General features: G+C 41.4%; 1 protein-coding gene across 5 annotated transcripts in view; it reads left to right on the top strand.

The window, feature by feature from the left end:
- UTRN (utrophin) overlaps positions 1–15925 on the top strand; it is a 593146-nt gene that overhangs the window by 415286 nt on the left and 161935 nt on the right. For all 5 annotated transcript variants that reach the window (XM_075554433.1, XM_075554432.1, XM_075554428.1 and 2 more), the window contains exon 53: positions 620–776. In XM_075554433.1, the coding sequence (XP_075410548.1) occupies positions 620–776 (157 nt within the window). The remainder of the gene's footprint in view (positions 1–619; positions 777–15925) is intronic.

Genomic DNA, 15925 nt, shown 5'->3' with positions numbered 1-15925 from the left:
ATCCAACGTAGCTGCTCATCTACAATCCCGTGGTTCGTTCCCCTCTAGGGGAGTTACTCAGTCATCACTGCCGTTCTTCCGGTCAGCTTCAGATGTATGCATTTGTGGTCGGAGAGCGTATGGTGTAGAGTTTTTATAGATAACAATACATCCTCTCATTCTCTCAAACACACATGCACACGCACACACAAACATATTTAGATTTATCTTCCTGTATAAATGTCTTCACACACACACTCACACAGATAGAAGCCCAATTCTAACTCATGACATCCCTACGTGGAATTGCCCCTTTGGGTTTCTGAGGTGGTAAATCTTTACGGCGCAGAAAACCTCATCTCTCTTCCAAGGAACTGCTGGTAGGTTTGAACTGCTGACCTTGTAGTTCGTGGGTCAGCGTATCATCCACTATGCCACTAGCTCAGTATTATAGCTTGCATGAAGCAGATTTTTCTTGTCAGAAAGGTTGTTGGTTTTCTTGTTGCTTTATTTGTTTGTCTCAATGAGCCGTCATCTTTACTGGAAATTGGTTGGCTGTTTAATCATGCTAGACCAAAGGAAGGTAATTTTGTGCATGCAAATCGAGTTTCTAACTGGGCTCTCCGTCCTTTGTTCATAGGGCCCATTTGGAGGCCAGTGCTGAGAAGTGGAACAGGCTCCTGACATCGTTAGAAGAACTGGTCAAATGGCTGAACATGAAAGACGAAGAACTTAAGAAGCAAATGCCCATTGGGGGCGATGTCCCAGCCCTGCAGCTCCAGCATGAGCAGTGCAAAGTAAGTCGACCGCGGGCAGTGGGCCCTTTGGCTGATCAGTATTTTGGTGAAAGAAGTCCTCGGATATAAAATTATGGCTGATTGTCTAAAATCAAACAGTTACCTTAGTGCTTGCTTTTTATCTTATTTGTCCTGCTTTAATGATTAGTATTCAGACATTTTATTTAAATTGCATCCATTGCTTTCATTTTTTAAACTGAGTTAAATAAGAAAAGATAACTAACATTCCCCCAAACATTTAAAACTAATTAAAACATATTGTTGCTTTTAACTTACAAAAATGTTCTAACTTCCAATGGATTTTAATATATTAGGAAATTTCTTTTCTTTCAAACTTCAAATGAACTTATCTTTCAGAGCCATAAAATGATAAACTTTCCTGATTATATTCAACAAAAATTAAAAAGATAATAGAGTGCATTTCAGTCTTAAAGCAAATGAAAACCATAGTAGTTGAGATCATTCATGTTTTATTTTCTAGCCTTAAATTTTTGAGTGATATATTTTACGCTGCTGAAATTCACTTATGTAGATTTCCACTTTCACACTGAAGGTCACCCAGATACATTGAAATACTATTAGCAAAAGTTTAAAATTCCTAGATCTTTGTGTATTATAACTTATTTGCCGAACTCACTCTATCCATTTATTCACTGTCTCTTTTTGCCCATTTTATTGTATTTGTCATATGTCTTTGATTTTGCTAGTCACACTCAATGCAAGTCCTCTTTCTAAAGCTGTTTTATTTTTTTTAACTTTAGTGTGAATTGGGTGAACATTTACAGAGAAAATCAATTTTCCATTCAATAATTCCTGTACATTTTGTTCCGTGTCATTGATTGCAAGCCCTACAATGTAAAACATCCTTCCCACTTCCTTTCTGTGCTCCCAGTTTCTGTTGTCTTTCTGTCCTCGCTCTTCCTTTTTAGAACTGTGTCTTAGGGCAAATGCTGCCCTTCTGATCTTGAATGTTTTCTTGTCATTGGAAGTGCATAGACTGTTCACATGATAAACTGGTCTCTTGTTCGGCTGAAAATTGAGTTCCCTTCCAGACAAAAAGGATGCTTAAGGAACTTAGTCTTGGGAGGTCTACCAATATCTGTCTGACCAGTAGAAGCTTTTCTTTTTCTTCCTGGTAAATCTGTACGTTTTAATGCGATGCTGAAATTCCGTTTGCATTTTTAAAATGACAAACACATGCACTCTCCTAAAAGAAGTTATCATCTATGTAATCTACATAGTAAATTGCTGTAGTACAGAGTGCTAAGATCTGAAATATATTTTGTTTTGAACTTTTATGGCTAAGGTATTAAAATGGACTATTTATCAATTTTCTCTTTCTGCTTGAAAAGAGGATATGAAGCGGAATTAGCTATGAGATGAGAAAAATAAACCATTCCTTTGTGTGCGTTCTCTATTTATCATCTCCATATATACACATACAATTATGCCCACACATGTACACATATGAAGGAGTTTCAAAAAGTTCCTGGAAAAATTCCACTACTATCTTTTAATCCCATTTTCCACGAACTTTTTGAAACTCCTTCAAATATATATATCCATATCCAACAAATATGCAGCAGGCACTGTTCCAGTCACTGGAAAAACAACCAGTTAGCAAAACACAGTTTTTATCGTGTTTCTAGAAGTAAGAACCAGACATTAGGCAGATTAGCAGCAAATGTCGACTATGTTCTGTTAGCGCCTTGAACAGGTACAGCAAGGCCCAGGGAGAGAGGGGAAGGGGCGCGTACAGTAAGGGCTACTAGTTGATGTGGAGAAGATCAGGAAAACTGCCACAAATGGGGTGGTTTTGAACAGAGAAGTGAGGGGCTTGTAAAGAATGCCAATCTTTGGGAGAAGAAAGATGTAAGAAAAGTGACAGCAAGCACAAAGATCATGGAGATGCGATGTCCTTGGGGCTTGGGTGAGTGTGGTTGAAGTAGCTCTGTGGAATAGAGAGGTAGGGGTGAGCTCAGCAAGGTTGGGTGGCTGCTGGTGGAAGGCTAGTGGTAGTCAGATCTCATGGGTCCTTTAAAGTCCTTTGTACTCTGCGTGGGATGGGAAGACATGGAAACTTTTGAGAAGTACAGTGCTATGATCTGACTGACAATAAATATTCCAAACCAAACTCACGGCCATGGCATCGATGCTGACTCCTAGAGATCCTTTAGGACAGGGTAGACCTGCCCCTCTGAGTTTCTGAGCATGTTTCTCTTTGTGGGAGTAGAAACCCCATCTTTCCTTTGAGGAGCGCCTGGTGGCTTGAAGGTGACCATGTAGGTGACAGCCCGCTATGCAACCAGAGCGTCAACAGAGGAGATCGTAGAGTAGTTTCTCCAGATACTAACAGAGAGGCTCTGCTGATGGATTGGATATGGAGTGTCAGAGAAGAATCAGGATGTTAGGAGTTCAAGGCTTTTTGGATGCAACAAATGGGAGAATGGAAGAACCATTTAGAGAAACGAGGAAAACTGATGGAGGAATAACCTGAGAAGGAAATTTGAGAGTTTGGTTTTGACATTCAAGAGTTGAGGTAGTTTGATATATCGCTGATGTTAAGGGGAACGGTCATGGTTAGAGATAACAAGTACCAACATGTTGATCGCAGTTGAAGCCACCAGGTTGGGTGAGATTACCTGCAGAGTGATTCCTTGGCAGTACTTTCCTGACCTTTTTCTCACCAATGAAGTTTTCGATTTTCTTACAACGTCCTTGTGGCCATCTGTGAATGTTAAAATCTATCAAGATTATCGCTTTGGAATCCCAAAATTCACCTTCCATAATCTTCTGAGCTGACCTCACTGTAGGTTATTATGCTGCTTCTATAAAGAGGAAGACATCAATGAGGTAGGTACTGTGGAGGAAGTTGGTGTTTGTGGAAGTGTGAGGAGGCGGGATCCAAATGGAAGGATGGATCCAAATGGAAGGATCGGCCTTCAGAGGAAAGAGTGCATTTACCTGAGGAAATGTGGACTGTAAGGGCATATAAGAAGGTAGGACGGTGGCATTGCACATAGGAACATGAATTAAATTGGCTCAGGAAATCCCATTACAAGATAAAGTTTGGATTGCAAATTTTTTTGGAAAGGGCTCTCTAATGAGATTAGGACAAGTTTTGTTACCGAGAGAGCTTGCCAGCAGCAACTCACTGATTGCATTGACGTCCTTAAACATATTTTGTTTGGAATGTGAACTGGAACCATAGCAGCACTATTTTTTACCTACACTTTTAGGTTTCTCTAGAGAAACAAAATCTGGACACTTATGGGTTTTATATATGAGTATGTTTATATAGCAAGAAGGAATACCACAGCTCCTTGGTCCACACTGCAGCACAGAGGGGGGCTCAGTTCAACTCACTTTCATGGAGCGGTTCATATACTGAAGATTCTTCAACTCAACAAGCAGCTGCTGGTCCAAGGTCAAGGAAGCAGACAACGGAATCTATGCTCAGGCAAGACATCCGAGTAGGCCCCAGGCAGCAGGCCTGGCAGACTGGGGTGGCGACAGCAGGAAGATGAGAAGTTTAGGCATAGCAGAGGCCAGTAGCTCGGGAGCTTAGTGCAGCAGGTCCCGGTGGAGCCGCTAGCGATGCGTGCATGGCAGCATAATCCATAGGTTGGCTCGGCCCCCAGGAAGCACAGCACACGGTTGAGACAAAAAACTAGCTCAGGCAGCAGTGCACTGGTCCACTCACCAAGAAGGAAGAGAGGAAGACTTCAGCCTCCGAGAGCCATTTACCTTGGTTGCCCTCTAATCAAGCTGCATCCCGATTAAACTCCGCCCACAGGTTCCTACAGGAGCATGGTTGGCACAATAAACCTATCACACTTACCCTTGTTTGTTAAAACTATAGGTCCCCGAGGTCCATCTTCATGAATTGAAAGCGAGGACTTGTATGTTTCTATGTATGTTTCATAAAGTGAACTTGTATGTTTTTCTACAGCCCAGTTTAGTTGTTTTACTGATGGCTATGAGTCAGTTGGAGAATTGTGTTTCATCAAGCAAATGTGATAGAAGAAAGGGGGGCAGGTGGCAAAGAAGATATGGGATTATACCAAATGGAGTTATGCTAACTGGATGAATTTGGAGTTTAAGCTGGGTAAGAACTCTGAGGAAAGATGGGACAATCAGTGTTACAGTAGGTGAATTGAAGACTCCATGGGCCTGAGTCGTTGGAATTGGGGCAAGGGGAGAGCAAGCTGTAAAGCAACCAGGCGGTGGTATGAGAAGAGATGCTAGAAACTGTGTTAGTGGAGGGACCCATTTATTTCCAATGACAGTCCTTAGAGGAGAGCAGGTAGAGGAGCGGAGTGGGCAGGGTGGTGGACAGATACTCTACATAAAGACTGGATGACCATGGCCAGGAGAGAGATGCTGATTCTAGGGAGAGAGAATTTATTCAGGGATTTGAACATAAAAATTAAGTTTCCAGATTCATTTTCTTATTTATTTTATTCTTTGAGTCTTACCCCAAATACTTAATCAAAATACTCTTGACAGGGGGTGAAGAAAGGAATCAGGTAAGTTGGAAGTAGTTTAACTTTACTTTCTAAATGAGATAACACGTTTGGAGGGTCACCCAAGATCAGTATTAGGGCTACATCTTAAAACTTTCTGCAGCTTAGTTCAGAACTTTATTTTATTTTTCAGGTTGCTATTACTTTATCCCCATTGCTCTCACTTAGCTTGCTCGGCATGCCCCTGGCTACTGTTGAGGGTTGTTTCTGGTCAGTAAGTGGGTCATACCTGGATTTTCCGTTGAACATTCTGTAACTCTCAAGCTTTTCTATGATACCGATCAGGCTTTAGCAGAACGGTCTAGCTCTGAAAAATAGTCAATTAAAATTGTATGGATAACAATGGTTCTCGTTGCAGCTGATTATAGGGGCTGGCTCAGGACAGTGATTTGCTCCATTGTGCGTGGAGTCACGTGAGCCTGAGGCTGACTTAAGGCCAGCTCATGGCAATACGATTCTTTGGCTTTGTGATCATGTCTTAGAAGTATATTCGATGGTTTTTCTCAATAGCGTTGTTGAATTTATGAGTATGGGCTGGATTATTTCTTGTCTCATTCATATCTTTAGTGAAAATGATACTTTGGAGAAGTTCATGGTGGTCTAGATCAAGGGTGTCAAACTGGTGGCTCGCGGGCCGCATGCGGCCCCTGAGGCAATTTTTTGTGGCCCGCGATGCTCTGAAATAAAATGAAAATAGAAAAAAATTGTTATGAAGAAAATAGCACTTAGGGGAGATCGAGACAATGCTGTACACATAATTCCCTCATTAACCCTTAAGCTACTGAAGACGAGTGTAAACGTGGCCCAGTGCTTTTCCTGAGGGACTGTGACATGTATAAAAGCGCTGATTCAGTTCCAGCAACGTTTGGAAGCGCTATGTCTGCCACTGTCAGTGTCACATAATGTAAACAGATCCCAATAGCGAAAAGGTTAAAAAGAGCACTCTGGGTTGTGATGTTATGAATCATACCTAGCAGCAGCATTAGTTAACATTTTTAAAGGGACGCACGCCATTGTGTGAGCAACTATTTTCGTCCATGAAATTAAATAAAATGGCACACAGATCAAGATAACTGATAAACATTTATCTGCCTTAATGAAGATTGTTCTCAGTCTTTGAATCCAGATATTGGAAAACTAGTAGGAGGAGAGCACTGGCAAGTTTCGGGTAAAAAAAGAATGATTTTAGTTTTATATATACATAAAATAAAAGTTTAAATAAAAGCAATTACATAGTGCTTTCATTATCCTATCTAAATTCCTGAATCCTCACTTCAAAATATAAATTTAACAAGATTTGTCAATGTGATGTGTCCCGCGTGAATCTTGCCTCCTGCACCCAATGGCCCTTGTTTTGATTGGATTTGACACCCTTGGTCTAGATTATGGAATATATATTATTGTGGACATACTCTGCCTGTTTATCAATGATCTAAAACCCTAAGCTTTTAAAACAGTGCATATGATTAATGTTTGGTAAAGCTTTTTACTTAACCTTTGAGAATGAAGTGACCCAAGATACTGGCAGAAATAAATTATGGACTAGATTTAGAGCAGCGTTTGTGGGGATATACTAATGGCGATCTAATCATTCTTACCAGCTTTAAACTCATATGATACACCAAGTACATCAATAAGTATTAGTTCATTTTATCATTAAGAGATCTTAAGTGGTTTTTGTGTCTGAATTTTACATTGAGTAGACATTAAGCAATCTGTGTGCCATTGATTAAACAAGCAGTGCACAGGGTCAGGATCCAGAGCCAGCTTGTGTGATTCCAAATACATTTACTATTCATTCAAAACACATTTACTGAACAACTTCTAAGTGGTGGCTTCATTCTGCATTTTTTGTTAGCAGCAATCAAGTAATGGCAGAGAAACTAGAGACAGTACTGTGAACTTTCTACTCAAGACCCTTCTATTTTGTCTCTTTTGATAATATAACTCAACCTATTGGAGAGGGTAGTATTGGAATTCAGCAGTTTACCGGTATCTTCTTTTTAGGTCTCAAGTTTCTTTCCTGGCTTCTTGTTTGGTGCCAGCCAATCGGTTTTAACGCAGAGTGACCCTGTGCGTAACAGAATGAAGCACTGTGTCGCGCGCTCAGTCTCGCCAGCAAGAAGGACGCGCCACAACAGGATTCTTCCACAGACGTTTAATGCGGGTTCGATTTGCAGATGCGGAAAAAGACCCCAAAGCCCCAAACTACTGCTGCTTATATGCGCTCTATGGGGACGTGCTGTGCATTGATTGGTGCGTTCGCCAGAACCCTTATTAGCATACTCCAGGGTGGAGTTATGACTACGTCATCTAAGCAGTGCGCATGCTCTAAGTGGTTGTTTACCACTTAACTGGGCCACCGCCCTGACTGCCCGGCGCCATCTTGTAATGGCGGCGAGAGCTATGGCTTCCCACAGCACTGCTGTGTTAGTCCGGGTAGGCTAGAGAAACAAATTCATAGACACTCATATGTATATAAGAAAGAGGCTTATATACAATAGCAAGTGAATATTGTGAAAATGTTCCAGCCTAGTCTGGATCAAGTCCATAAGTCCAATGTTAGCCCATATGTCTGATATAAATCTATAAAGTCTTCTTCAGACTCACGAAATACATGCAATGATGCTGACTGAATGCAGGAAGCTCGCAGACCAGTGGGTTGGAAGTCTTGTGGATCCAGTGGCGTAAACATCTCAGAGCTGGCAGGGATCTCTACATGGCTTCTCTGGCTCCATGGCTCCATCTCCATGGTTCCATCTCTGGCTCTGGCTCCATCTCTACATGGCTTCTCCTGGTTGCATCAGGGTAGTTCCATGTGGCTTCTTCAGCTCCCAGGGTATGGCGCCATGTGTCTTGTCAGTAGAGTGTCTCTAAGGGAGTGAGTTGAGAGACAGTCTCCCATCTCCAAGGAGAACATACAGGACTTCCCAGAATTCTCAGGAGACGGCCATGCCCACACAGAGACCTCATGGGCTATTACCCAACTGACAGACTCCACCCCTTCCCTCTTAATCCTCTTAAGTCCCAAATTGACACCAGATTATGTAACGACCTCAACTTCCCAATCAATCCTGTGTCATCCGCACAAATGATGTTTGAGCCCATTGTGAGAGCCACTGTGTCCGCTCACCTCCCGACTCCCTAAGGGAACAGTCCGGGTGCCTCCTCTTTTACCCTGCATAATGATTCTGTTGTCTTTGGAGAAAGTATTACAAATGAATCACAACTCTCAATATTGTAGTGCATAGTGCTCATTTTGCACTAAATTAGCACTCATTGTACATTAGTTAGGAGTTCTTGCACGGGTGTAAATGGTTGATAAGCCTTACTCCTAACTAAAGCCTGGATGTCTGAGTCCACTCAGAAGCACTCTGAAAGAAAGAGTTGACAATTTACCATTGAAGAAAACCAGCCGCTGGAAGTCCTGTGAAACACAGTTCTACTAGGACACACTGGTGATCATACCAGTTATCTATTAGAAGTACATGTTAGAAGTTGAATAAGTTACTTCACGGGATTTATGGGGGGGGGTGGAAGCTGGTGAACTTGTCTATTTTCCTGTAAAGCACAATCCAGGGCAGAAAAGTATGCTTGACTTTGAGTGAGCATTCTAAATAGGTCACTGACGAAGCACCTGGTCTTCATGATTCTGTGGCCCTCTCTAGGGTCGCCATCACATATTCATAAGTGTATTAATTGGCCTCATATCTGACTTCACCTGTATTAATTATATAGAGAGGAAAATGCCCAAGGGTAGAAAGAAACCTTAAAGCCTGATTTTCCCATATTATCTTTTTTAGGTTAGAACATTTGCTGTTATTTTCTGAGTAAAGGCTTGAAAATCTAGCTTTCCTGAGTTCTTTTTGCATGTCCGCTGTACTAAGTCCATAATGAAGTTTGCTGACTGCAAATTCTGTGTGGCAGGAGGTGCGTTTAGGTGCCCCAAACAGAGGGTTAAGGGGAGTGATGGTTGGCTCTTCATACATGCGACAACTTGGGTTTACAGAAGGGGCACTTTGAGGGTTGTTATGGAAGGATGAAGATATGGAAGAGGCATGGATAAAATAAGAATGCATTGTTTCAGAACTGATTTTGCTACTGACTAGTTCTATAAACCCAAAGAAATGATTTGTCTTACCTAAGCTTTTGTTTCCATGTCTGTAAAATGGGAGTAATAACTCATTTCTTCTATCTACAGAGTTATTCTGAGGCTCAACTGAAATAATGTAAAAGAAAACATTTTTAGAAATGTGAATTGCTATGGGGTAACATATTATTTTACCCAATTATGAGTTCTGTGAAAAGCAGCCTTCTTCCCCAGCAGCCAAGAATAATATTTGCTAATCACTAGATATTATGAAAATTAGGGCTAATCACTAGATATTATTACAACGAGGGGGCGCTTTAAAAGAAATATGATATCTACCTGCCCTTATTTACTTTCGTTCCTGAACATTGCCATTAATCACTCAAGAGTCTAATTGTAGTTTAACCTCAGCCCTTGAACATAGTACTTCTCTTCCTGGAAATTCACTTACCCAGTTCTCTGACCCAAAGGTGATTCTCTAATTTATTTGGAATGTTTTCTCAAAATCTCTGTGTATGTGGTTGTGCTGTATTTCAAGGCGGCTTCTCCCCACCACCCACCCCATCCTACTTGATGATGTTCTTTTTGTCTTCAGATTCTTTATTGAGACTTAACATTTTTTGATGCACATACACTTTTCAATGATTGATTATTGTAACTGAAAGCGATTGAGAAATACTCTAGTTCAACCCACTCTCAGTGTGGTTTAATGAAATCTTTTAAGTTTCCCTCCCTCCCTGACTCCATCCCTTTATTTCATGTAACAAATGCTTATCATTTGCCTGTTGTGTCGTGTGCCAAGGAAACACTAATACAGACAATAGACACTCAGCCTCTGCATAGAGCTTACAATTGGGGAGAGCCTGGGCTCCCTCTTGTGAAATGTACATTTCCTTTTATCTGTGTTTCGAGAAATCTTTTGCAGAAAGGTTTGTGGCAATAAACTGCATATTGTCAGCTTGCCTTTCTTGAATAATCCATTTCTATACCCCAAATTTTTATCCCTGATTGTAATTCAGACAGAACTCCTAGTGCACATGCACACATATTCCTCTTTTTTTTTTTTAAAGAATCATGGAATTCTTTGCCATCTTAACATGATGTGGCTTTAAACAAATCTTTTTTAAACTAAGATTTTTCTCACGCTTAAGGTTTTTTTTTTTTAACATGCTACAATAATATGACCCTTTCCTTCACTTTTATCTTGGACTATTATAACCTGTGTAATTTTTGTCTAATTTCCTACTATTTTAGGTCTTATAATAAAGCTAAAGTTTTTTTTTTTTACTTTCAAGAAACTTTTCTCTTCCATTATAAAAGTGCACGATCAGAATCAAGCAAAACCAACCTTTAAATAGCTTGAGACTAATCTTAGGCAAGGCATTTGTTCCCTAAAACGACCCCAGCTTCAGAGGAGAAACTTGCCTTTGATTACGCTTTCTCTCTCTTCACTCTGCACGGGGAGTCTGAATTATTTATTTTGAGCAAAGAGTAATGATCAAAGAAGTCAATTAGTTTGAGAAAACCTCTCCTTGCTAATTTAGAGAGTCTAGAGATGACCAGGTAGATTCTCATGTCCAGCTCCAACCCCAAGGGAGCCAAGAAATTTAACACAAAATGTATTAATTATTCCAAGAGATACAATCTCATCACTTCAAGAAGGGGCTGTCTTGGGCACGATTATGAAAAGAGCAACTTAAAGACAATGCCATGTGACCTTCTATTGTGGACAAACCAGTGTGTGTGCACGTTGCCTGAATAAACACGTTCATCCTGAGTAAACCTTTCTGATGGTATCATCCTATAGAAAGCCGAGACAAACTGCCTCAGCCCCTCAGGTCGAAGTGGAGTGGCTGCGTACTGGCACCACTTACTGTCATGGATGTTGTTGTTGCTGTTGTGTGCCATCAATTAGGTTCTGACTTGCGGCCACACTGTGTACAGCAGACCCCGTCAGGCCCGGCGCCATCCTCACCATCATTGCGATGTGAACCCAACCTTGCAGCTCTGAGTTTGGGCACTATCGTATCATAAACTGTGTTTATTATTGCATCTTATTTGTGGCTTACGGGATAACTTGGAGTAGTCAGGAAATTGGATGAGGTGATTAAAACCATCGCTGAGACTTTTCAGAGGCCTTAGCAAAAGCCAGACAGAGCCCTGGCCCAGAGCTTCACTCTTACACACAGAACTGAGCGATCAATTCACAGTCTGGCACGCTTCCTTCGCTAGTGGGAATGTCCCAGGACCTGATGTTATGCAACATCAGTGTCTTGTGAACCTTTAATTAAAGGCCGTTCCTTACTCAGATGATTTAACAGTGACCCAGAACAATGGCACATTGTCAGCCAGAGCAATAATAACTTTGTGTTCAGTACATCAGCAATATAGGTCCCAAGTAATTATGAGACATGTGGAATGGTGGGAAGAAGAACCATCAATAATAAAATGAAGTCATAGAGTGAGGTGGCATCCTAGAGAGATTATGAATGGCAAGAATTTGGTATGGGGCTGTCTTAAATTATAAACCAGAGTAAACTGCACTGTTATCATCCCCCATTATGGCTGAGATTTTGTCTTGCTAATGTTGATCATTTTTGTTTTGCTTAAAACTGTCCAGGCTATATTGATAAATTAAAAAAAAAGTTTACATTTTATGAGACACTGTTACACCCATTACTTACCATTTACCGCAAGGTAGCAAACCGAAACCCCATTTACTCATCTAGAAATTAGGCAGCAATCCCTGCCCATTCTTTTTAGCTATCAGTGTGGCAACAAACACAGTCCTACGGCTTTCCTGCAGTAGGCACATGTTTAACTCCTTCGCATGTCAAAATAGATCACTGCCCTCAAATGGATAATATTTTATGTGTATCATAGAATAAATGGATATGGTTCAGTGCTCTGTCCTAGTAACTTAAATCTAGTACTTCTTTTTAAAGTTTGGCAGAAGGTGAGGTCACAGATGGTCAACTCCAATTTCAAGCATGAGAAACGATCAACAAATTGTGTATTTGTTATATACGATGTATACAGGTGAAAACTATGCATTTAATACTCGTTTATGCTCTTATGAATTTACTCCTGCCCAATACTTTAAGGCTGGGTAAAATCATACCTGTGGATTTTACAATTTCCTGTGGATTTTCATAACACGGCAAATATCAAGTTATGTGAGGGCTGTTTCTGAGCTCTAGCACCATTTCTCCAATCAAACGCTTGCTTGATTTTAGAAATAAAAAAAACACCACCACTAATAATTGCAAGTGCTTGATTCAGGTATCACTTCTTGTATGTTTGTCCATTCCCTCAGGACTACTCTGCCCTTTGCTTAACCCACGAAATTCAATCATCATTATGTAAGAGTCAGGGTCTAAAACTGAATTGGCAAGCCATGTTTACCAACTTATTTATTAAAATAACAAATGCTAGCAGTCTTTAAAACAACACCCTAGTATAACACGTGTGTGTGTGTTGTGTGTCTGGTGTATATTCGTTTCCTGGCCCCAGTCATCTAAAGTAACCCAAGACTCGGCCTGCCAGATGTGTCATTTTGATGTTATGAGGTTATCGAAGGTGGGGAATTCACTTTTTTCCAAAACTGATCAAAATTAATTTCCAAATTCTCATCCAACCTTTGCCTTCTTGGTTGACTTTTTAAAAATCACACTTGCAGCCCAGCTTGCTTTCAGGAACCTGAGTAGGCATGCTAAAATTCAGGGGAATCCTCTAGCTTATTGTTAAAAAAAATACTACTTTTCCCAAATTAAATAAAATACACATACACATAAGCCTGTTCCTCTATCCAGCAAGTCTATTCGGTATCTGCTCCTGTCAGGCACTGCAATAGGGCACTGACCATGCGGGCGCCGGTGTAATTATGCACACAGTAGGCTTGTTAGTGAAGTCCTGCTTTGTGCCTGAAACTACAGTTGTCTGAGTAATCCTTCTCTAGCCGAGCCACCCTCACTTATTGTCTGCGCAAGAAATGTGCTTGTCTTCTAAGCCTGATAGGAATCATTGGAACCTCATCCAATAGGGCCACGGGCCACCCATATATAGAAGGAGAGAGGAAGCAACCCAGGACCTCTTGCTCTCTGGCAGTGTCTTTACCAGTGGACGGTGACCCTAGGCAAGACATTCAAAATGTAAAACCAGTCAACACAGTTCACTCCTTTATTTGGACCATTTTCCCCCCATGAATTGCCTCTGGAAATTCGTGGCCCAGAAGGTAATTTCACCTACTTAGCCCTTATTCATTTGTTCAGGGAAGACACTTTTGCGTTGCATCTGATGTTTGTCACGCACTTGGCTGCTGCTGTTTCCTGCAGTTGGCTAGGTTCCTGGTTTGGGTCCCTGTTCATGTGCCGTCCCTAGGACTGGTTGCAGGATAGTTTTGTACCATGGGATTTTCATTGGCTGATTTTTGGAAGTAGATTCCCAGATCTTTCTGCCTAGACCATCTTTTTCTGTAAGCTCCACTAAAACCGCTTCCAGTAATCACGGGAATGTACTGTAATGTGAAATCACAGTAGCACATAAGCCTCTGTCGACAGATGGAGGAATCGAACCCAGGTTGCCCACGTGGAAAGCAAGACTGGATCGCCAGTCCGTCGGTGGTGGAAACCCATTGGTTCCTGAGATGATTGGTACTGTCACAGAGCTCACAGTCTCGCAGTGGAGACGAGCCAGAAAGCAAGTAGCTATAGTGATGACCACAGAAGCCCCCTAACGTGGCCGGGGTGCATGCCCGGCGGCACCGATGCATCTGATCATTTGTCTGGCGGAGCGGTAGGCAAGGCGCTACGAAGCGATTCGAAGACCCTGGACAGAAAAACACCCTGACGAGGGTGAGAACTGAACAGGTAGTGCTCTCAAAACTCCCAGCGGAAGACGCCCATCCTCCAGAGGACCCAAGGCACCACTTGATGTGGGCGACGGACGCAGGGTGGCCGCAGACTTCCCTTTCAGGCATGCGCAGAATAAGGCAGAGAGAATGCAAGCCCGGGGCTTAGTAGATCCTGCGTGATGGAACGCATTTCAGTGTGCGTGCATTTCCTTTTTTCTCTCTTTTGGTAAATGTTGAGAAGGGTACTATTTTATTACAGCAAGAAGCTGGAGGACCCCTACCCCTACCCCCCACCGCCAGCATGCTTGGCTTTAGCAATTGCTCCTCCATATTCCCAACCATCATCGCTCTTCATGCCCCTGAACCAAAATGCATGTATGTATTAAAGGTTCATTTAGGGATGCAAGCCAGAACTTTTTTTTTCTTTTGTAAGCATTTTATTTATTTATTTTAACAATTTATTGGGGCTCATACAATTCTTTTCACAGTTCATACATATACATACATCAATTGTATAAAGCACATCTGTACAGTCTTTGCCCTAATCATTTTTTTCTCTTTTCTTCTTTTACATTTTATTAGGGACTCATACAACTCTTACCACAATCCATACATATACATACATCAATTGTATAAAGCACATCCATACATTCTCTGCCCCAATCATTCTCAAGGCATTTGCTCTCCACTTAAGCCCCTTGCATCAGGTCCTCTTTTAAAGCACCACGGAGGTTTTTGTTAACTTATTTTATTTTTTATTTCATCCGCATACCGATGTTTTCTCTAAACCCCCCGCCCCCCTTTACACATAATTTTATCAGTGCTATCAAATGTAATGGCTCGTCGCCCTTTGGGGCTGTCATACTGTAATGACCTCAGATCACGACCTGCTGATCAGGATGGGGTGGGGAAAGTGAATGACATTTTACAGATTCTTCATAGGCTGGTATAATTGATTTCAGCTGGCTATCTCCAGTGTTTTTTTTTTTAATTCTTAAAAACTAAAACCCAAGGAAGTGTACTGCACCGGCAACACATCTATTTTTGGTAATTCAGAGTCATAGCTTTGAGACCCCACTTTATGGGAGTGACAGGGACTCTGCTTGGTGCAATGTGCGGCTGCTGCCTTGGAATTCTTAATAATTCTGAACACGGGGTCCCGTGCTCTTATTTTTTTTTTGGTTTTATTTTTTAAAAATTTTATTTATTTATTTATTTTAACAATTTATTGGGGCTGATACAATTCTTTTCACAGTTCATACATATACATACATCAATTGTATAAAGCACATCTGTACAGTCTTTGCCCTAATCATTTTTTTTCTCTTTTCTTCTTTTACATTTTATTAGGGACTCATACAACTCTTACCACAATCCATACATATACATACATCAATTGTATAAAGTACATCCATACATTCCCTGCCCCAATCATTCTCAAGGCATTTGCTCTCCACTTAAGCCCCTTGCATCAGGTCCTCCTTTTTTTCCCCCCTCCCTCCCCATTCCCCCCTCCCTCATATGCCCTTGGTCATTTATACATCGTTATTTTGTCATATCTTGCCCTATCCGGAGTCTCCCTTCCCCCCTTCTCTGCTGTCCCTCTCCCAGGGAAGAGGTCACATGTGGATCCTTGTAATCAGTTCCCCCTTTCCAACCCACTCACCCTCCACTCTCCCAG

This window comes from Tenrec ecaudatus, chromosome 7, assembly GCF_050624435.1.
Source record: "Tenrec ecaudatus isolate mTenEca1 chromosome 7, mTenEca1.hap1, whole genome shotgun sequence".
Classification (NCBI taxonomy): Eukaryota; Metazoa; Chordata; class Mammalia; order Afrosoricida; family Tenrecidae; genus Tenrec; species Tenrec ecaudatus.
The sequence above is the reverse complement of the archived record's forward strand: the minus strand, read 5'-3'. Positions and strand labels throughout refer to the sequence as shown.